The sequence below is a fragment of the Arctopsyche grandis genome, chromosome 12 (genome assembly GCF_051622035.1).
Source record: "Arctopsyche grandis isolate Sample6627 chromosome 12, ASM5162203v2, whole genome shotgun sequence".
NCBI classification, from domain to species: domain Eukaryota; kingdom Metazoa; phylum Arthropoda; class Insecta; order Trichoptera; family Hydropsychidae; genus Arctopsyche; species Arctopsyche grandis.
Window position 1 is genome coordinate 15,144,086 of NC_135366.1, and position 22,747 is coordinate 15,166,832.

General features: G+C 34.4%; 1 protein-coding gene across 2 annotated transcripts; it reads right to left on the minus strand.

Moving 5' to 3' along the window:
• Nucleotides 1-1,826: 1,826 nt before the first annotated feature.
• LOC143920280 (uncharacterized) lies at nucleotides 1,827-9,214 on the minus strand. Of its 2 annotated transcripts, none has more exons than XM_077443097.1 (2): nucleotides 8,403-9,214; nucleotides 1,827-8,272 (listed from the first exon to the last, which is right to left on the minus strand). In XM_077443097.1, the coding sequence occupies exon 2, from the start codon at nucleotides 7,708-7,710 to the stop codon at nucleotides 3,088-3,090; it is 4,623 nt and encodes a 1,540-aa protein (XP_077299223.1). In that variant the 5' UTR covers nucleotides 7,711-8,272; nucleotides 8,403-9,214; the 3' UTR covers nucleotides 1,827-3,087. The 2 variants fall into 2 exon arrangements, with proteins under 2 accessions (XP_077299223.1, XP_077299224.1); XM_077443098.1 differs by having other exon boundaries at nucleotides 1,827-8,146; nucleotides 8,403-9,208.
• Between the last annotated feature and the right edge of the window lie 13,533 nt (nucleotides 9,215-22,747).

Here is a 22,747-nt window from a genome sequence, read left to right on the forward strand (position 1 = left end):
GGTGTAATACTCAATAATAAACTAGATTTCTCTGAACATATTTCTTTTATTACCAACAAAGCATTTAAATCTCTTGGATTCCTACTCCGCTCAACAAAACCCTTTAATGATCCTTATGTACTAAAATTACTTTATTTTTCCTTTGTAAGGTCTCACCTTGAATTTGCCTCAATTATCTGGTCACCTTTTTATTTATCCCATATTAATTGTATTGAGAAAGTTCAACTTAAATTTATTAAATCCTTACGCTACCTTTTTCCTACCTATACCCATTCTACTGTTTCCGACATTTTAAAAATCCTTTCTTTTAACAATCTTTCTGTCAGGCGACGACATTCTGATGCTATATTCTTCTTTAAGCTCATAAATGGTTTCCTTGATTGTTCTGATTTACTGAATAAGGTTAATTTCAGAATCCCAGTTCGATACCCTAGACGCGTTACACTCTTTTCACTTGATCCTTTCAATACTAATTCCCAAAAATATTTTTATCTGCAGCGCGTTTATCGTATGTTTAACGGAGAGCTGAATGAGGTTGATCTGTTTGGTATTTCCCTACATCAATTCAGGTCTAACATCAAGAGAATCTTGACCGATTGATTCATTTTTTCTTCTATTCTATTTTTCCAATATTTCCATTATTTTTATACTTTAGTTTAGTTATGTAATGTGCTATTTAATCATATTATAGCTTTCATTCCTTTCCATTTCATTTGTTTATTTTGTATTTACCTTTTTCATTTGTTTTTTATATTTGTAAATTTCAATTTCTTCTTATATTCTATCTTATAACCTTTTCCAAATATTTTAATACTATAGTTTAATTATGCAATGTACTACATATTTTGTCATGCCTTTATTCTTTACTTTTTAATTTGTTTTCCTTATATTTATCTTTTTCATTTTTGTAAAAATCTATTATTGGACTCGGGTGTTACATATATTATTTATTTACTTTTTGTGTTTTTTATACCTATCTCTGTACATCCTGTCTGTTGATTTTTCAATTAATAAAATAAAATAAAATAAAATAAAATATGCACGACAAAATAATACTTGAAATGAAGATTATTTCAGCAAATATTTGTAATAATATTTTTAATAATATTATAGTTATAAACATTGTTTATGTTTTTTTATTTGCTCCTAGAAATTTTTCCACTCTCCAAGTCTAATGATCTCATTGTTTTTACACCCCACAATACGGTTTTGGTGTATGCGTATATACATACATATGTACATCTCTCTCTATTCAAAGGGCAGCGTAGGACTTACGTAAACAACGCTATGTCATATTAAAATCGATAAGACATTTTCCTGGAAAATCGTATCGTTCACTACACGCCACACGATTTAGACACTTTTCATATCCCGTCGTCAAATTTCACGTAGGTACTTTGCGATAGACAGTCGTTTGGCGTATCCTTTGAATCCTTTGAGTGCATACTTTTGCGCTTTAATGAACAGCGGAAATTCTTACTTTGTCTATGTATTATATTATATGTATGTACGTATGAATGTACATATATGTTTATGCTGTTTTAATTAAATGGAACAAAATCTGTTGTCGCCCTTGTGTTCGTCGACAATGCCGGGTGTACCTCTGAATCGAATGTTCGTGGATAATTCTTCATCCACTCCCACCCCATTTTCTTCGCGTCAAACAGTATGCTTTCATTGCGGAAGAAACTCCTCTGCTTTTCTTCGGTTAATCTCCTCGGCGATTCAGCGCTGTTTAACTATTGCTGATTTAGACGAGCGAGCACACAACAACAAGAGTTTGGCGCTTTATTTTCGGCGGTGCCAAACAAGCATGACACGTGGAAAAGACTTCGATAATGGTTTGATGTAGTTTATTGAAATGTAAAATTTGCACGTGGTGGGCCAGCGGAGCGTACGGAACACAAGCTGTCCGTACGCCGTCTACTCGATGACTCTGTCGACCGTCGCGTATTTCCGCTTGGGCCGACACTAATGCCAACTCGTCAATAATGCCAATCGACAATCAGTTAATAAGACTGTTTGCCACACGTCATTACAAAAGTCGGAACATAGTCCCACATAGGAAAACTGTTGAACAATACAGTTATTCTACAGAGTTACAGCATTACTGACGAGTCGTTTACAATAAATCATAGCTCTTAAAATAATTAAATAGAGGGTGAATAATGAAACCTTTGCCTCATCCAGTGTGAGGATAAAATCAATTTATTGGTTCAGTAATATTTCAACTTATAGGTATACCTCTGGTGAATGTTGTTTCTCTTTACATTAAAATTTTTGAAATCTCCTTTGAAGCTGTGAATAAGCATTACAAGATAAGTTTACTTTAAAGAAGAGAGAGTGGACTGTATATGGTTTAAAACTTAAGCATTCCTCATCTTGATGTTAACTTAGACAATACAATGTTGACACTGTTACAGTTGTCAAGACAGATCAGCTATTACCGATCAACTAAACTTGATTAGTGAGTGTAATGCTCCTAAGTTAACTTGATTTCATCAACAAGTAGCACAAACATTGCTAAATTAAAAGTAAATTGGAAAGTCATTCATTCATTCCTACAAGCAGGAAATGAAGGCGAACTATGATTATAGATGTCTCTACGTTACATCGAAATGTTCAGTATTATAATATTTACTTATTCTATGATTCACATAAATACTATAAACAGTAAGAGTTAACTTATGTTTTCATAACAAGAAACATAAGACCTGCGGATGACTCCCGGCAGGTTATAATTAAGTAGACATGAAATAATTTAAGATGCTCCATTAAGTGTGGCTTGGAGACTAACATTAACAAATCATGAATCTAATTTTAACTGTCAAATTTGAACAGTTTATTTTAAACTCGGATATAATCCTTCCGAGTGATGACATGAGACAAGTCTTATATTATAAAGACAAAATGATTAGATTAAATTCGGAGATATATACTGCCGAATGTTAAAATGAAAATAGCTTAAATTATACACACAACACAATTAAAGTGAATTACGGAGTACTACTATTAACATTGACTGATTTAAACTCATGATTACATCTAATAAGTAATATGAGTTGGGGGTAGTGTCTTCGGGTTAAACTAAGCTACCGAAGTTGACGGAATTGAAGCTGCTGTTTCTCCTCCCTCTTGCTGATCTTCCTTCCTGTCAAGTGGTCCTTGTGGTAGAATCGGCAATGGCGCCACTAGATGACTGGACCGACGAAACTCTCCGCTGGCAGTAAAGACGTCGACGACTCGAACTCTGCCATCTGGTCCGGGATACAATTTAGTGACTCGACCCAAGACCCATCGGGTTGGCAGCATGTGTTCCTCCTTTAACAGGACCATTTGACCCACACTCAGATTGTTGCTCGAGTCCTTCTTCCATTTGTGTCGTAACTGCAAAGAATGTAAATATTCCGCCGACCAACGTTTCCAAAATGCTGCTGTGGTCAATTGTATCTGAAGCAGATTGGCATGGACATTAGTGTTATATTTAACCTCCATTGGAAGAGCGAGTAAGGATCTGCCAATTAAGAAATGTCCAGGTGTGAGGGGTAAAAGGTCTAGTGGATCCGAAGACAAGGGACTAAGAGGACGGGAATTCATGCAAGCTTCTATTTGAGTCAATACCGTACAAAATGATTCGAAATTTAAGGTGGTGGCCTTTAACACCTTGTTTAAATGAATCTTCATGGATTTAACCGCTGCTTCCCACAGCCCTCCCATGTGAGGCGCCCTTGGCGGGTTAAACTTCCAACGAATCCCTTCGGAGGCTACATACCGTAGTAGCTTCTCCTCATGAGGACGTTCGTAAATTAATTTTACTAAATTAACGAGTTCACGACTTGCACCGACAAAATTAGTAGCATTGTCGGAATATATCGTATTGGGCCTGCCACGTCTGGCTACGAATCTTCTTAAACAATTTAAGAAATTTGAACTCGTTAAGTCTCCGACAAGTTCCAAGTGAACTGCCTTACTGGAAAAACACACAAAGACACAAACGTAACCCTTAATTATCTTAGAATTCTTATTGCAACCACTCTTCACAGGAAAAGGTCCTGCGAAATCTATCCCCACATGACTGAAAGGAAAATTCGCAGTGGTACGTTCAAGCGGGAGTAATCCCATTAATCTATTGTGTGACAGTGGTTTATTTCTGAAACAAATGACACATGAACGCACCACTCCTTTGACAGTATTATGTCCGGCCAATGGCCAATAGGTCTGCCGCAATAACGACAGTAAGGCTTGAGTACCCAAGTGAATATATTTCAAGTGCGCATCTCGGACAATCATGTGTGTAAGTTTATGCTTATTTGACAAGATAATGGGTGACGTTGATAGAGTTGTTCCCAGAGGAAGTCTACTTCCAACACAAATTAAATTCTCGTGGAATAGAGGGGACAATTTAGCTAATTTACTGCTACTGGGAATTGGATGTCCCTTGCTCAGCAAACGATATTCCAATGGAAATGATTCCATTTGCGATAACCTTATCAAATTATTTAAAGCATCTTTTAATTCTAAAGCGGACGGTTCGTTATTTTCTTTAACGTTTAATTGTTTATTCCTTAGTGGCCGACGAACATATGATAAAACTCGAAGGAGTCTTGGAAGATGAGAATGTTTATCTATCCAATTATTTTCCCTCACAAGGGTAGCGTTAGTGACTACCCTTCTCTCTGGAAGATCTATTGTGATCTCAGGAGGTCTTCGAGGCCATCGTGATTCGTCTAATTTCAACCAACTAGGGCCGTCCCACCATAACGAATTATGATTTAATTCTGATGGTTGAGTCCCTCGAGAAATTAAATCTGCTGGATTGTCTGTAGAGGAGACATGGTACCACTCAATGGGTTGAGATATTGATTGGATTTCGGCCACTCGATTGGCAACGAAGGTGGTCCATTTACATGACTCTCCTCTAATCCAATGCAATGCGACGGTTGAATCCGTCCAATAATATTTTTCATTAATATGAATTGTTAATTGGTCTATTGTTGACTTCATTAACTTTGATAATAACATAGCGGAGCACAGCTCTAAACGCGGAATAGTTACAAAACTGAGCGGAGCGACTCTCGAACGAGAACACACAAGATGACATTTGGAATTTCCCAATTGATCAGTACATTTTACATAAATACAAGCACCATAAGCTTTCTCGGATGCGTCACAAAATCCGTGTGCCTGTATATTAATGGCATTATTTAGTATTATCAATCTAGGAATTTTATAAAGTTTCATGACTGTATTGGATAATTGACAATCTTTCCATTTTTTGAAGATTGTCTGAGGAATGAGTTCAATAAGTTTTAATAAAAATAAATTTAACCAATCTGATTGGACACTAGGTCCCACCATCAAAATATTATTTAGTGAGATATTGGACGTTGTCTTCGCGGACGCATCAAAAACTACACGATATTTAGTGGTAAGGCTAGACTCCTTAACCACGACGTGATGAGGTAAATAACAATGAACCTCATGTGCCTCCGGAGGTTCACACTCTGACATATGTCCTAAATTTATGTACTCTTCTAAAACTTTATTGTATTCCATTTTTAAATTATTATTGGCTAAAAAACGTCTTTCCAAAGTTTTGTGTCTTTTCTCCGCAATGTGCAATGAACTTCCTAATACTACCGGGGAATTTTTATATGGTAAAGCTACACAAAATCTACCGTTTTTATCTCGTGATGTGTGTGCTTGGAAATGTTCCTCACATCTTTTCTCCTCAAGAGATTGATGTTTTACCATAGGAACCTGGTCGATCATCCAAAAGTTTTGAATGTGACTGTCTAATTGACTTAAGCCTATGTGGCTCTTCCCTGGAGCATTATTTACTTCGGGATATGGACCAACTATTGTCCATCCGAATTCGGTATCCTTTAAGATAGGCATACCTTTTCCTAACTGGATGGTTCCTGCTTTCATAGCATGAACGCAAATCTCGGCGCCGAGCAATAAATCGATTGGCGTCGGTTTATTCCAAAGGGGATCTGATAACTTGATTCCCGCTGGTATTGAAATTAACTGTTGATCCAGTTTCACAGTTGGAATTTCGCCAGTAATTTCTGGTAATACCAAACACAACACTTTGGTTGAGTAATTAGTGGTTGAAGACCTTATGGTCACCTTGGTGATGTGACGAATGCTACTTTCTTGATTAGCGATACCTACAATTTTTTGAGAGATTTTCTCTAATTTGAAGTTATTCTTCTTAGCGAAAGATGTGGTAACATAGTTGACTTGTGAGCCGGAATCTAATAATGTGCGACCCTTAACGACCGTTCCATTGGACGTTATAATGTCTACTTGTACCGTCGGTAAAATTATCTCCCTTTGAGAGAAATGAGTAGAATGAGCATTAATTGACTTCCTTCCCGTATTATTGGAACTAAATGTATCGTCCTGATGCAACAAAGTGTGATGGTTTTGTTTGCACCTTAAGCAATTATAGTTAGACTTGCAATTTGTTATCTTATGCGATGAATTTAAACATTTAAAACACATGTTATTAGATTTAACGAATTCATTTCTTTCCATACTGGATTTTGCTTTGAATTTATCACATTTGCCTATGAAATGATTATTTCGACAAAATGCACATGCGTTTACCTTACTTGATGGGTTTTTATTCGCGACATGAGTTCTCCTGATTCGTTGACGGTTATGAGGGAATTCTTTCACCGTAATTACAGATGCAGTAGATTGTAATACGTTACATCTATTCTGCAGAAACGTTTCTAACTTCTCGTACGGTGGCATTTCTCTGTCAACCAGAGATGTTTCCCAGTCCTTTAATAAACTAAATGGTAATTTCCTTAGAACTAAACATGTTACCCATGGATCTAAAATTTCTCTCGCGTAACCCAATGATTCAATGTTTTTAATACACACCGTTACCTTATTTAATAGATCTCTCAATTCGATATGTGATTCCTTTGTGATTAATTTTAAGTCACAAAGTGAGTTGATCCTAGTTTTAAGATTAAGTCTTGGTAAATTGTATTGCTTGTCTAAAATACTCCACGTTATTTCATAATTGTCTGAGCTAATATCTAACCCTGATACAGCTGCTAAAGCGGGACCGAGTAATGATTGATGCAAATATAGTAATTTCGTGACATTCGAATATTCCGTTTTGTTTCCTATTATATTCTTAAAAGCTTGTTGAAACGATTGCCATTCAGATGGATCTCCCTGAAATGTGGGAATGGTTAACGTCGGTAACTTATCTCTAGCAAATTTAATTGTTGCTTGCTCTACCTTTAGTTTACTATCTTGAAAGGATTGGCAATCTAATGCTGCTTTAAGATTTTTAACTGTTATTGTAATTGCATCGTACTCTTCGTCTATTTTGGCCGCTTTCGATATGTCTGTAAGGTTATCTAAATACTCGTAATGGAGTTTTCGGACATAATCGTATGCTTCTTTAATGGTTTGATACTGTCCTTCATCTAATTCGGAGGATTTATCTATTTTTCCTTTTAGTCTTTGTACCGCGCCTGAATACCTTAATTCTATTGACGTCATTATAACTTCTACTTTATTTTCCTTCGCTAATATTTCTATCGATTGAGTCTGACTTCGAGTCTGATGTATTCTAGAGCTTGACCTGTCTCTAATAGGTTCTACGTCCCTAGTTGGATTTCGACCTTTATGCGACTTGGAAGTCGAAGCTTCTATTTCCTCGTTTTCAGCACTTGACATTTGTTTCAGAAAGTTGCACTATTTCGTCTCATAAATACAGTTGTTCTCTACTATAGCTGTCAATTGAACTATTCGTAGAGATAAGGTAATAATATTCAATGATTAACCGTGAATCTTAATATTCTACTTTAACTATTATCACCAGAATCTATCCAACATATTTTGGAAGAAATTACAACCCTAAATTGGTGGGTGCTTGATTTAAACCACTTTGGGGCTACAAGTCTTGTGATTTATTTTAAATCACCACTGTTTCATCACACATTATGAAACAAAGAGATCTACCGATGTATGAATATGCCGGTATGTACTTGATTTAATCCACTTTGGGGCTACAAGTGTAATTCCACATTTATCGTGGAAGGGGGGGGGGGGGAGGGTGTTTCTACACACATTAAGAAACAAAGATCTACCGATATGAATATACCGGTATGTACTTGGTTTAAGCCACTTTGGGGCTACAAGTATAATTCCACATTTATCGTGGAAGGGGGGGGGGGGGAGGGTGTTTCTACACACATTAAGAAACAAAGATCTACCGATATGAATATACCGGTATGTACTTGGTTTAAGCCACTTTGGGGCTACAAGTATAATTCCACATTTATTGTGGAGGGGGGAGGGGGGAGAAAGTTTCTACACACATTAAGAAACAAAGAGATCTGCCGGTATATGAATATACCGGTATGTACTTGGTTTAAGCCACTTTGGGGCTACAAGTATAATTCCACATTTATTGTGGAGGGGGGAGGGGGGAGAAAGTTTCTACACACATTAAGAAACAAAGAGATCTGCCGGTATATGAATATACCGGTATGTACTTGGTTTAAGCCACTTTGGGGCTACAAGTATAATTCCCCACGTGCTTTGCTAATTTTACACTACATCTGATTTTACACTTTTAATACGAAATTCGATGCGACCGATGAAACATTCCTTCGTAGCGCGATATTATTTTATACAATCGCGTTAATTAATTGTTATACTTTAAAACATATTTTTAAAAACTGACCTACCCACATGATTGCCTTTTGAACAGATTGCCTGAGATTGAATACATTCACTTACTTGAATATCCTTTACGATGTTTATGTGATCGTTCCGATAATTTTGGATTACCTCTGTGTCCCATGCGTCTTTGTAGGTTATGTTTTTATTTATATATTTTCTGCGTCAATCACGCGGTCATGTACCTCTGTACATCAATCAATATATTGCTGAAATAGAAGCAAACATGTTATTAGTATTGGAAAGGTATGGATAGTAACAAAGGAACGATACCGATTTCTTAATTGACATCCATTTTTTCTCGACCACGTTTTTTCCTATTGGTTTGTCCGTTTGGTGTTGTGGCCTAGGTTACTGGTGTCCGGTTCGAAGTGACCATAATGGAAAAGACTTCGATAATGGTTTGATGTAGTTTATTGAAATGTAAAATTTGCACGTGGTGGTTCAGCGGAGCGTACGGAACACAAGTTGTCCGTACGCCGTCTGCTCGAACTCTGTCGACCGTCGCGTATTTCCGCTTGGGCCGACACTAATGCCAACTCGTCAATAATGCCAATCGACAATCAGTTAATAAGACTGTTTGCCACACGTCATTACAAAAGTCGGAACAACACGTTTGGCGATAAATCACTGTCATGACAATAAAGACATTGCTTATGCCGCCATTAAACGCAGTCGGTGTAAAGGCTTAAACAAAAACCGCCATCCATCTTCACTTGAAAGAGCAGCGCTTTTCAAACATCCGACGAGGCGCACTTTCTCACATCTCACTCCCCCCTTCATCATCCCTCTCTGCCCCTCGTCCGAGGGTTGTGGCGTGTTGTCGCCCGGAACGGGTTGTGCAAACTTGCGAAAAGACTCATGAGCGATCGGTCATGGAAGTCTATTGAAACGGCTCAAGTGCTACGTACAAGCAAGAAGAAACGTCAAGTCTTTAAGTACACATTGTATATATGTATGTATGTATGTATATTATAGTGAAGCTGGTGAAATATCTTATATATATTGCAAAATTATACGCATTAAATCCCTTAGGTCAGCGCCATTAAAATGCCGATACTAGTAGACTGATGCTTCTTCTAAGTGTTCTCATTGTTATTAAAATATTCAATTATACATATGTATGTATGTACATAGTTCATTAATAACAATTATATCATTTAAGCCATATAATCCAGCAGCATGGCCCGGTGGTTGCGTTTATGTTAAGCATCTAGAGGTCGCCGGTTTCGATCACGTGTTAATATTTAATGGTAACGTAGTGGATAGGATGGTTTTGCCAATTTAATGAGGAATTATTTAAAAAATGAAATCAGATAAATTGGCAAGCTATGTATGATTGGAAACGATAGAATTTGAGTTACAAATATCCAAGTCTGACCAGCTGAACCGTTTCAAAAATAAAATACATATGATAAATAGCGGTCTTCGTGACGAGCCAGAATGTTAAATTAAAGAAAACACAAAAAACAAAGATCGAAAATCGAAAGATCTTAAGTCGAAAGATCAAAAAAAAGGGTGCATGGTAAACGGTACATACTCACTTAATTAGTGCGAGCAGGATACAACAGGAACATTATTATAAGGATATAACAGGAACCGTATTCTGCGCGCGCACATTAATACGGGAGGAAAAGCCTGTTCCTCTTGTTCCTGTTGTATCCTGCTCGCGCAAATTAAGTGAGTATGTACGTGAGTATGTACCGTTTACCATGCATTCTTTTTTTTTTGATCTTTCCACTTAAAATCTTTCGATTTTCGATCTTTGCCTTCCGATATTTGCGTTTTCGGTAATTTAACATTCTGACTCGTCACGTAGACCCGATAAATTGGCATAGTCTGAATGGATTTGGATCGACTTTGAGTCACAAATATCTAATCACCAGCACTGCATTAATACTCCGAATAAATTCTATTCAATCGACGTCAATCCAGGGCTTGAACCCGGAAACCTTTCGGTGGTGAGCATTAGCGCAACCACCGCGTATCCATCTATTAAATGCTATTTGATAATAAAATTTAAAAAAAACAGTTCTGTTAAATAAATTTACAGAAAAAGCAGTACTTTACTGTTAAAATCAGTGCGAATTTTCTACCTTATCATTTACGTATGACATTTAATAATAATGTGGATAATTTTGATTTTGTAAATGTGGATTAAGTCAACCGTCTTTTTTGTTTTTAAATGTGGTGCTTTCAATTTGTCATCGCAAGAGATAGTATATTTATTGTAATTAAAAACCTATTTATTGAAGAAGTTTGAGAAACGTTGCCCAAATTTTAAATATAATAAAACATGTTTACGTTCTTTCTTTCTTTTTGAACTGATAATAAAACAGAATGAAACATAAAGCTGTTTGAAAAATTCATTACGCGATTTTGTGTACATTTTGATAATGCTTTTGTCCTATATGTTTACATTCATATATACATATAAATATTTGATTATTCATGTGATTTATCCTATCACAGCTTAAATATAAATTATAAAGTGTTGTTGATTATTTGTATTCAATGCATCTTATTACAAAACGTCAAATATATTATAATTATTATCACATTCTGTATAAGAAGATAGCGTATATCACCATTATACAACAATCATTATGCATATATAAGTATGTATGTACGTACATACATATGTAGATGTATATGTTTATTAAATTGCATTATTTTTAATGCATTTTGTATATTCTTAATCATTGAATGAAACAACGTAGCATATAATTTTGACATAAAATACGACATGTTAAATCAAAAATTAATTACAACATATTCCAGGTATATATGTAAAGGTCTTCGTTTGACAGATTTATTCATAAAAACGTACCTATTATCAAATATTATATTTTATCGAGCTCCCGTATTCAATAGAATCAAATAAGATCAAAATGAAAACGTCGATGAAATCACAACAGCGATCGTCAATATTTCGTTGCTTTATACATATATGACTTACATATATCATGTGTGTGTATTTGTGTGTGTTCTTATTCGCATAATGTGCGTAGGATGTTTTATTAAATTTGCATGTATTAATTTTATCAACCGCAATTTCAATGTTCATATATGAAATATTGTCTTAATAAAATCCTGCTTGCGTTTGACTTTTTATGTTATTATAATGAAGCGTTTTATTCAATGTATGTGTCTCAATTTTTTTTTTTTTTTTTTTTGACTCGCGAATAATTCAGCTGAGTTTTAACCGTGAAATCGTGGCACTGTGGCACGGAAAACAAAAAAGGCATTAATTTACATACGCAGAAAGGTTTTCGATCGCTCGAATATACATATTATGTAAATAGAATACCCAATTAATATTCTCGAGATTCAAATCTTTCGTGTTTGATATATGCGGCATAATAACAGGTAGGAAAAAATTCGAGACAGGAATCGTAAGATAATTAAGAACGCTTAATTATTATTTGATACTCGTGAATGGAAAACAATTGTACGTGTATTGAATACCCCCGAAGGTATACTCAAGTATTTAAAACAAGCACTCGTATATTAATTATAACAAGATTGTATGGAAACCCACATAAATATTTTTAGGTTCTCTTCAATTTGATACTCTTGGCATATTATTTACACATAATATGTGAAGATCTGGTGAAATTTATGATTTTATATGCCTATACATACATACATATGTACATTCAAACACGGGTATAATAATGTAGAATAGCATATAAAGTAAACATTTGATATTTAAGCTTTCATCCTCGTAACTATGAAAATTTCTATTAAAATAGTCTTCGCTGTCAATATATATGTATTATATCATATGATTAAACATTGTTCTTTCTCATAAAACTATATGGCAACAAATAAATGGTCAGAATTTAAATCACCTTTTGGTCAGAATAACATTCGAATCTTGATCAGAATATTATTACCATATTGGTCAGAATTAAAATGTTGAGTGGTCAGAATAAAATATGCATTAAATACATTTTTTTAATAATTGCGTCACATTAAAAGATATACATTCATATTTACACTATAAAAATATTTCATTTATAATTAATTTCTGAGAATGATTTTGACATTTTAGGTTATGGATGGCCAAATATTCGAATTTTGGGGATTCCTGCACACTCTTGACGGCTTAACGAAATCGTGTATGAACTGTTATACGAGTATATTCGGCGTTACAGCGAGAGTGCTATTGCCAACCGATAAAAAATTATCCCGACCGTGTGTCCGCAAAATTTTGACCAGTTAATATAAATTCTGACCATCTTATATTTATTCTGACCGCTTGTATTCTGACCGATGTATTCGAACTACCTAATATAAATTCTGACTTGTGTATGTAATATAAATTCTGACCAAAACCATATTAAAAGTCTGACCCGAAAAATAAAAGCCAAACTATATTCGCAAAATATTCGTCTATTACAGTAAACATTCCTCACTACTATTATTTGATTTTTGCTTTGTTCGTTATTCATACAATCAGTGTACATCTCGATTTGATACGCTCAATCAGATTCAGTTGAAAATCCTTCGTACTGAATTGTTTAAAGGATCCTTTCCGTTCGAGTGCGAACTTCCTGTGTTTTGCCATTGCAAATATTCAGGCCAAATTGTAGTCGTGATTGACGTGGAGTGCTTGTCGTGAATCGTACGGATGCACTTTACAGACGGGCAATTTATTGCGAGATGAATATCTCGTCATTGTCGTCGTATATGGGGATGCACTCACTGTACCGGCACTGAGTGCAACCGCATACCATGACGACGACTCCTGCATGATCCAGGGCTGGCGAATTTCCGAAAAATTCACTTCAATCCAGCTTCGAATCTAGACGCTGACGTAGCTAGACGCTTCTTAGCTCTCGCTCTCGCGGCTATACAAACGATTTAATAAGACACTTTCATCGGACGTATCTCCCACCCTTTCGTTCACAATCCTCCCCTCTCCTTTAAAGGGTAAAGTTTTGATTCCCTTTGATCTTTGGACGAAAAGGGTCAAGATTTCAAGAGTGCCGTAAATGAGCTAAAGCGTAGATAATAATAATAATAATAATAATAATAATAATCAATATATATATATATATATATATATATATATATATATATATATATATATATATATATATATATATATATATATATATATATATATATATATATATATATATATATATATATATATATATATATATATATATATATATATATATATATTTATATATAAGTAAGAAGTATGGAACGCTGTATGCTTGGCATAACGAGGAAAGACAGAAAGCGGAACACGTAGGTGAGAAGTATGACAAGGGTAGTGGACATAGTGGGTAGAGTGAAGAGATTGAAATGGCAATGAGAGGGTCACGTAGCTAGGAGGATGGACGAAAGGTGGACAAAAGAAGTGCTTGAATGGTACCCGAGAGAAGGCAAAAGAGTAAAAGGAAGATGGGTGAACGAAATTAGGAAAATGTGCGGAATGAGATGGATGAGTGTTGCGAAAAACAGAGACGAGTGGAAGCGTGTTGGAGAGGCCTTCATCCAGCAGTGGATGGCGAATGGCTGTAAATGATGATGATGATATATATACATATATATATATATATATATATATATATATATATATATATATATATATACATATTTGAAAAAATACGACCGCGTGCGAATCGAACACAGCACCGACACATTTCTTTTAGTTGTTTTTTTATTTAATTACTTAATATGCCATAACCTATGCGATGATACTCATCGGGCACAACACTAGTTACATATAATAGGCAATAATATTATTAAAAACTTACTGCACAGCCCTGCTTTAGTCGATTTTGAATACGCTGGCGTTGACTTGGAAACGCTCGGCAGCTTTAGAAAATTAGACAGAACCAACATTGTCTCTATGATCACTGTTCCTACTGCAATTATGAAATTGTTTGATGAGACTATTATGTGCAGTTGTTTTGCATGCACGCGTGCTCCGGTACATTATATATACATACATATGTATATGTACGTACATACAAACGTGAGCTTTAAATAGTGTTTCTTCTCGAGAATTCTTTTCATATAATATATTGAGAATTATTATAATATAATACATATATTGAGAATTTTTACAATTTAATATTATACATCAGAAAAATGGTAAATCGAGAATTCTCATCTCTCGAAAAATCTCTAGATTTCTCGAGAATTGGTACATTAAATTTGTACCAATATTTTAAAAAGATTTATAACTACGGTCTTCTTTTATGACGTTGCATTGGAAATGGAGAGTTTGTGGCTAATGTTTGAAAATATCTATACTTTTTGGAAGGTTTTAGAGGTTTGTAGTACTTGGTTGCAAAATTTGTTTACAATTATCCAGCACTCGCATATTTTCTAAGGTAATAAAATAAGCTACTCACACTAAAAGGAAGTTTATGTTTGAAAATATGCATACTTTCTTGTTAGGTCGAAAGTATTTGAATGGCAAAAAAAAACGATTTTCTTTTACTCTTTTCGCCTAAGCTTCCCTTTGGTGATCTCCTCTTGAAAGACCCGCTCCGCTAACAAAAGATCACTTTGCGTGGGAATCAGCGAAATACCAAATTATTTATGACCAATTATTTGATTTCAAAAGCGTTTTTCAATAAGGCAAAAATATTTATTTTTTTATATTGTTCATGTAAAGTAGTAACAGCTGTTACTACTTTAGCATTAAAATTGTCTTCATGAGTCAGGTACCTATACATACATATGTAAACCTGAATATATGTATGTATGTACATACATACGAACCTGAATTTCGTTCACAATTCGACGTTCAGAACTCAATAACGAATCATCTTCACATATGTACATACATACATATATAGTGAAAGCGAAACATCTCATTTCTCAAGAAATCAGAATGCCTAGCTTTAAATAATGATTGAATTCTATTATGTTTTCCACATGTGTTAATATAGTATAATTGTGTTTATGTGTATGTTCGTTCATATATACAGTATCACACCCGTTTTCCTCTACCAAAAATTATTATTTTGTAAAGGAAAACCGAAACAAAATATTAGATATCAGAGACGACAGATAACTGGAGCCATTCTTTTGTGAGAAATGTAGCCTTTTGTACCTCGAGGCGACTATCCGAGAACTGTATCGTAATTTTGACGAAACCTTTCATCATACCCGAGTCATTGTTTGCGTTTGCTTTCACTCAACGGTCGATTTTCCCGTATTGTTAATCTCGGCCGAAAAAAAAGACAACCTATGAAAATCTTTTACAATTTATTGTTCCATGAAAAATTGAGCTAATATTGTATTGCGACATTCAATTTTTTTCGAAATTTCATGTTACAGATATATTACAAGACGTCGGATTCTAGTCGTACAACGGTATCATATACGTATTGTTATGAAATCTTCGGCTGAAACATCCCGAGGCCTGTTCAAACCTGGAGGGCTGCCAACACTGTGTTGATAACTTACATGAGAAATCTGTTCCTGATAGTCCTTCCGAAAAAATCTAAGGTTCGTACTTCACCTTTAGAAAGCTATTCCGTATGATAGATACATATAATATGTATGTATGTTGCTGTGCCAAGACTTTGAGAAAAATGAACAGACAGGTCTCGTTAGAACTTCATACGAATTCAACAAGCTGAAATTGATATTGCGAAGGCGGAAAATGTTTTAGCTTTCGTATGTTATTTTAAAAACGTATAATATATCGTACATACACATACATACATTTGTACAAACAATGTACATACATATTTTTATGAAGTGAATCTATCTATTGTTATAGGTATTTATTCTCAATTAAAAAATATTGAGACTAATGCTCGTGATTACACTGAGCAATAAAAAAAAATACCAGAACGGAGACTAACCAATCTTTACTAAGTTTGACCCCCTGAATTCGAATATGCTAATAATGTTTGTTGTTTGGGTCTCCTTTACGAGATATGAGGATTTAAAAAAAGGCGCCATTTTTACAGTTTTTTGGCTTTTGCGGTCTTTAATTCAAAATCTAGTATTGCTGTGCTCAAAGTGAGTATTGAAATCAATAGTCAGATGTTTTTTCTATTGATTGTGCCGTCCATAGGGCGGCCGCCTATGGACGGCAGCCTTCTAGGGGTGGCGGTGGCCGGGGTATTTCAGTTCCGGATCCCGATTACTGTTTCAATTCCGGATCCCGATATCTTTTTCAATTCTAGATCCTGATTCCTTTTTCAATTCCGGTTTTGGATTCCTTTTTGTTTTGGATATGGACTCCATTTTCAGTTCCGGATAATGATCCCTGTTTCAATTCCGATTCCCGATTTCTGTTTTGGTTCCGCTTCCGATTAATTATTACTATACGTATTGTAACTTTATTTTTAAACATGTATTAATTTGTTTCCGAAACCACCCGTTGAAATTTCAACAGGCACAAAACTAGTTATTGTATAGCATCGACAGTACCTCAATTCAATTAACATAACTTTCAGTAATATATAAAATAAAATGTTTTATTAAAAAACAAATTTAATCTTTGAAATTTATCGTGGAAAAACAATTTTTCTTTTAAAATCCTTAATAATGCGATTGCTTTTATAAATATTTGATCTCTGTGGAAATAAAATAATTAAGTATACCTAAGTATGTTGACCATATAAACTTAAATTGGATATGAAAAACAAAAAATCTGAATGCTGATTGATCAATTCAGTATATGGATGTACATACATATATATTTATGTATGTATGTATGTGAGCATATTTTTATGCATATTAATGTAGATACATATATGTATGTACATACATCCATACATATGCATATTAGACCCATATTTTGATAAACGTTTAACATATGTATGTATGTACATATACAAAATTTATCGTTCCATATGCGTGAACTTTATATTGAAGTTCTACATATAAACGTCAAATTGAAAAAATAATCAAATGACATTTCTCAATATCGATTATGTATAAATATTGAAATTCTACATATCTACTTTCTACAGTATTTATAGTACATAAATGTGTATGCATTATATACTTTACCATTCAAGTGCACCGTATACCTAACATTGAAAACACGCATATATGTATAACAAATTCTTACATATTAATTAACACTCCACCAAATTGATATATACATATTTACATTTATATGTGGACACGGCTCGTCTGAAATGAGGGGATAATCTCTCGTTGAAAAAGGAGTCGCGGAAGCGATTACGTGGTCTTTTGAAAGTGCTCGTCGCTCTTTTTCAGCAGTGCCGTCACATTTATTGTAGAATTTCAGCCGCAGAAAACGTGCCCGGACTTGTCATCTCGCGTTTGAGTTTTTCCCCGCAGCGCGAGAGTTTTCCCGTCGGCAATATTAGCCTGTCACTCCGACCGACGTCAGGCATGTAGATTACCGGAAAAGTGTGCGCACGGCGGGGATAACAATAATAATTTCGGATGTGTTACTAACGTGGCCATCATTAATCACACACCCACATACATATCCGCATTGTCGCCAAACGCCACCCCCTCCTCGCCCCCATCCTCTTATTCATGACAAATACTGAAAATGGACGTCTTTGTAAATAGCGTGATGTTTGTGGTTGATTTTTGACTAAAAATTATTGCCACTTTGACGGCGAATTAAAATTTTATAAAAGGTGACGACAAAAATAGTTCATTTTATTTGCATTATGTTGTGGATAGTATCAAAGCCAACATGATTTACATGCTTTGAAATAGTTTGATTTAGCTTTTAGATTTTATACGTCTATGATTTAATTCTACGCCCCATAAGAATATAATTGTCCATATGTTTGAAATGAAATTCATTACTTGTTGCATTACGATTCTTCATTGTTTTTAAAAATATATTACTTTGGTTATTCTAATACTCAAATAAAACTCATATTTTTACAGTACGTATTTAGTATGTATATTTATGACAATGCTCGCCTGTTCGTTTTCTTTTTTCTTTAATTTTCTTCTTATTTTCTATTCTCAGTGCAGCGAAGCGTGAAGGTGTCTCTTCGAATTAGGTTCACGGCTTTTCAAGTATTCAGCCAAATTTGAAAATAGGTTGCAATCTCTACTGTCACAATATGAATTTTCCTTACCCTATGTAGACGAGCCTTTGTGAACCGAACAGTTGAATTGTCTTACGTCTCGTAGCTTTCATTTGTAATTGGGCTCATATATTTTAAATTAAATATTTTCAAATTATTTTAACTGCATTGCTTAAAAATAATCATTTTATTAGAAGTCATCCAGTATTAAAGTTAAAGAAATTTATAAATTTTTAATACATTTTTATGGAATTCTTTGTTGTGAAAAGTAGGGAAACCCCTTTAAAGACAAATAAATTTTGTACATATAAACCGAATTCGTCGTTTATCAATGAAATTGCACACACATATGTACATATGTAGTTGTCTAGCATTTTGCCACAGAGAGGGTAATCGGGCAAAACTTTACGGTCATACATTTAGCCCGCACTTATCTCCGTTTATATAAATTGACTCGCGAGCTTACGAAAGCTTTAAAGTCGACTCATAAAAAAGCCGACGCACATTCGTTCGCTCAGTCAGTACACAAATCACGCCCGGGAGGAATTTACTGCCTCCAAATAGAGACGTCCGACAGAGAAGCAAGGAAACCGTACCCCTCCCTCTCGTCAGTCCGAGAAACGACCCCTCAATCTACGTAAGTCGACTGAGAAATGCCAAAGATATATTGCATAGTCTTATTGATCTCACCACAGATGTGTATTTTCCGACATCTCGCCGTCCCCCCGTCCTCCCACGAACTATGTACGTGCATTTGGATGCGGTCAGAGGGTAGGTAGTCGTCGTGGAAACCCCAGTCAAAACTACCCCCTATTGGGGTTTCAGGTTTGCGTTTTTGCCTTTCGTTTTCGTTCGAGCTTTCGGTGATGAATGGACACTTTCGCCCGAGTGGAAACGAAAGCTTAGTGGAATCTGCGCTCGTGGAAATCGCTTCGACTTAACAGTAAAATGAAAAGAAGAAAAAACCGCCAGCTACCGCCAAATTACGCTTTTACTCGTCGACGAAATCAAAATGAAAGTTTCTTACGAAATGAAACGTTGCATTGATAAAAGTCGTCGTTGTAAAAACTGAGAATTGAAAAAGTCTCATTCACAGAAATCATACTTCTGATATATACGTAATGTGTTTCACTAATAATAAATTAATATCTGGGTACTTGATATCAAACAGGGTTGTGGAGTCAGAGGCGAAGTCGTAAAAAATCAACCGACTCCGACTCCTTTATATTATTTTCTTTAATTAATAGTATTACGGTATGTGTCAACTAGATTCTTCAATTTTATTGAAATACATAAATCCACAAATAAATTAAAACTAAATAATTTCCTTATTAAAATCATCATTTTAAATTACATTATAAATAAAATAGTTAAATCGATTGTTTCCTCCGTCTCATTCATTATTTTATTTTTATTTTTATCATTGATTTATTTGTGAATCAAATTCATATATGTACATAAATACATACGATGTATATACACTGTTAATGTACTTACTTTTTATTTAAACCTATTTCACGACCAATAATTCAATAAACTAGGGTTACATGTCATTTTTAATGATTTTTAATGATCCTTTATTTTTTTATATTTTGAAAATCGCCATTATTTTTATTAACAATTTAATACGTTGACAAGAAAAGTCGATCTTAATACAGTCGTTCAATTTGGAGTCGGAGTCTGAGTCGAATCATAAAATAAATCTGAGTCGGAGTCGGAATTTTGATCCGACTCCACAGCCCTGGTAACAAATGTTATCGAGTAAGACGTTACTAGAAATTTTAAAAAGCGTCAAATTAATATACGTATATCTACATATGTATATACAATTTTGTTTATATTTCTTTTTCCACATTTGATTTGATTTGGTGAAACCTACAAAATGCTTTTAAACATTACCTTCGCTTAAACGATGCTGTAAACTTCAATAGTAAAATAAAAAAGTAAGAAGAAGTTTGTAAAAAAGTAGGAATAAACAGTTCTGCTCAAAAGTATTTACGACATTTCAAAACTCCCGCTTATATTTTGTGAATATTCTACGTATATGTAGTTAAATATTATAAAATTTGTAGATCGGTTCGACTTGGAGATTCCAATCGAATATTTGAATATTCGATATTCAAATATATTCGGCCTTTTTTGGATATTCGAAAAATCGAATATTTTTAATTTTATTCGATAATTTTTTGTCATAAATTTAATTGGGTCATTTTTTGGAAACATTGACCCAATTTTCGAAGACATACAATGAATAAAACAAAAAGCATGTTTAAAGATTTCGACGTTAATTATATTGTATAATTCTTTATTAACTATTAAGTCTACATCGACCGCAATTGACATATGTATGTAGTTTTTTCTACAGCGGGATCAATCAAGACGAAACTGTGAGCAAATCTGAAATTTGAAACTTTTATGTATATATATTTGTATTTTTAAATTTTAAATAAATGTTATGAATACGCTGTAAAAATATTTTTGTTATGTAGACTGTAAAAAATTTGAATTCAAATATTGACTTAACTGACTAAATCTTTAAGAATCGATTATGCGTCTCGATCGATTTTTTTGCAGCCGATTTATGTTGGCATTTCTTTGCTGTCGTATAAATTTCGTTTTTATGCGAATTTCCTGGAACGAAGTATAGCAAACAGAGCGCGACTGCAGATTTTTTAATTTTTTTGCAATCGACCAATTCCACATTGGCTCTTTTTCAAGGTCTGCACCGAGCAAGGACCACCCACGAGTGTCGAAAGGGAACACATCTCAAGCTGTCGTCATTCCCTGTATACATTTGATGACGATCATAAATTTAGAAGTTCAAAAATACGGAACGCGTACAATCGATCGATCAAATTTCCAAGTAAATATTTTTTATTATTTGAACATTTTAGAAGTCGGGTAATTTTGTTTAGTATTAATAATGCGGCGACGACTTTCATCGTGCCAAATTTCCTCATACCTACCATATCGACGAATTTTCCCCATTGTTCGAACTTCTTCTGGGTCCTCGAAACGGGCATAAAAGTCGGTATATGGCGCGCGTCCCATACATGAGAAAATTGCCTTGTATTGTGTTCACAAAGGGTAATATTTTTTTTATATACACAATTACCCGACCGTGTGTATACCTATATAGTAAAACATATTATACATATGTACATATGTGGGTGTTTGTTCACTTTTGTGAAAGCCTCGAATTTGCCACCAGCCGTAAAACTTTGAATGGGCATTAAGGTATTACTTATTTTGTAAACACTACATATGTATATAGTCTCTATTTTGGACTATGCAAACAATTTCCAAAACCATAAAGTCTTATGTTCGTCGATCAATCGACCCATTTTTATATAGTCTCATTTTGTGGTTTATATAATTTTTCAAAGAAATATTATTTTTAATCAGAATAAGATTACCTCTAACTAAATTTTACTTTCGATTTTGTTCGGCTCTAGTCTATTTTCATATATAGTGAAATATCAAGAAATAGTTAGTCCACGATTATAGAACGTAAAACACTAAAGAACATCGATCGATCGACATGTTCGACGGTTAATTTTTAAAATAGAGACATTTTTCCGATACGAAAATAATTTATTTCGACGAGATCGAATCCTCGGATCGCTATATCTCATTCTAAATTCAATTACACGCGACCGCACGATAGTGTATGATACCCACTCTATATCCTTATGCATAAACCATGAAGTCTCTTCGATAAATAATAAATGCACTCATGAAAATATTCATAATGGCCGATTCAATATTTAAACTGGGCGAATTTTTGAGACGTCTCGTAAACACTTCAAATCCATTTCAATTTCAGATGCGTGTTCACTTCTGCGTATCCGCGAACTGCATTCACAAATCATGTTTGCAGGTATAATTTCGAAACTGAAATGTCCACAGGTGAACATATCGACACACGATAAGATTAGTGGTGGTGCGGTTTTAGTGTTACACTAATAAATTTGCCAGTCGTAAATTTTCAAGTTCGAATCCCACCAAAG

What these genes read in the sequence shown, in the direction of transcription:
- LOC143920280 (XM_077443097.1), bottom strand. Translation starts at nt 7,710, where the DNA reads ATGTCAAGTGCTGAAAACGAGGAAATAGAAGCTTCGACTTCCAAGTCG.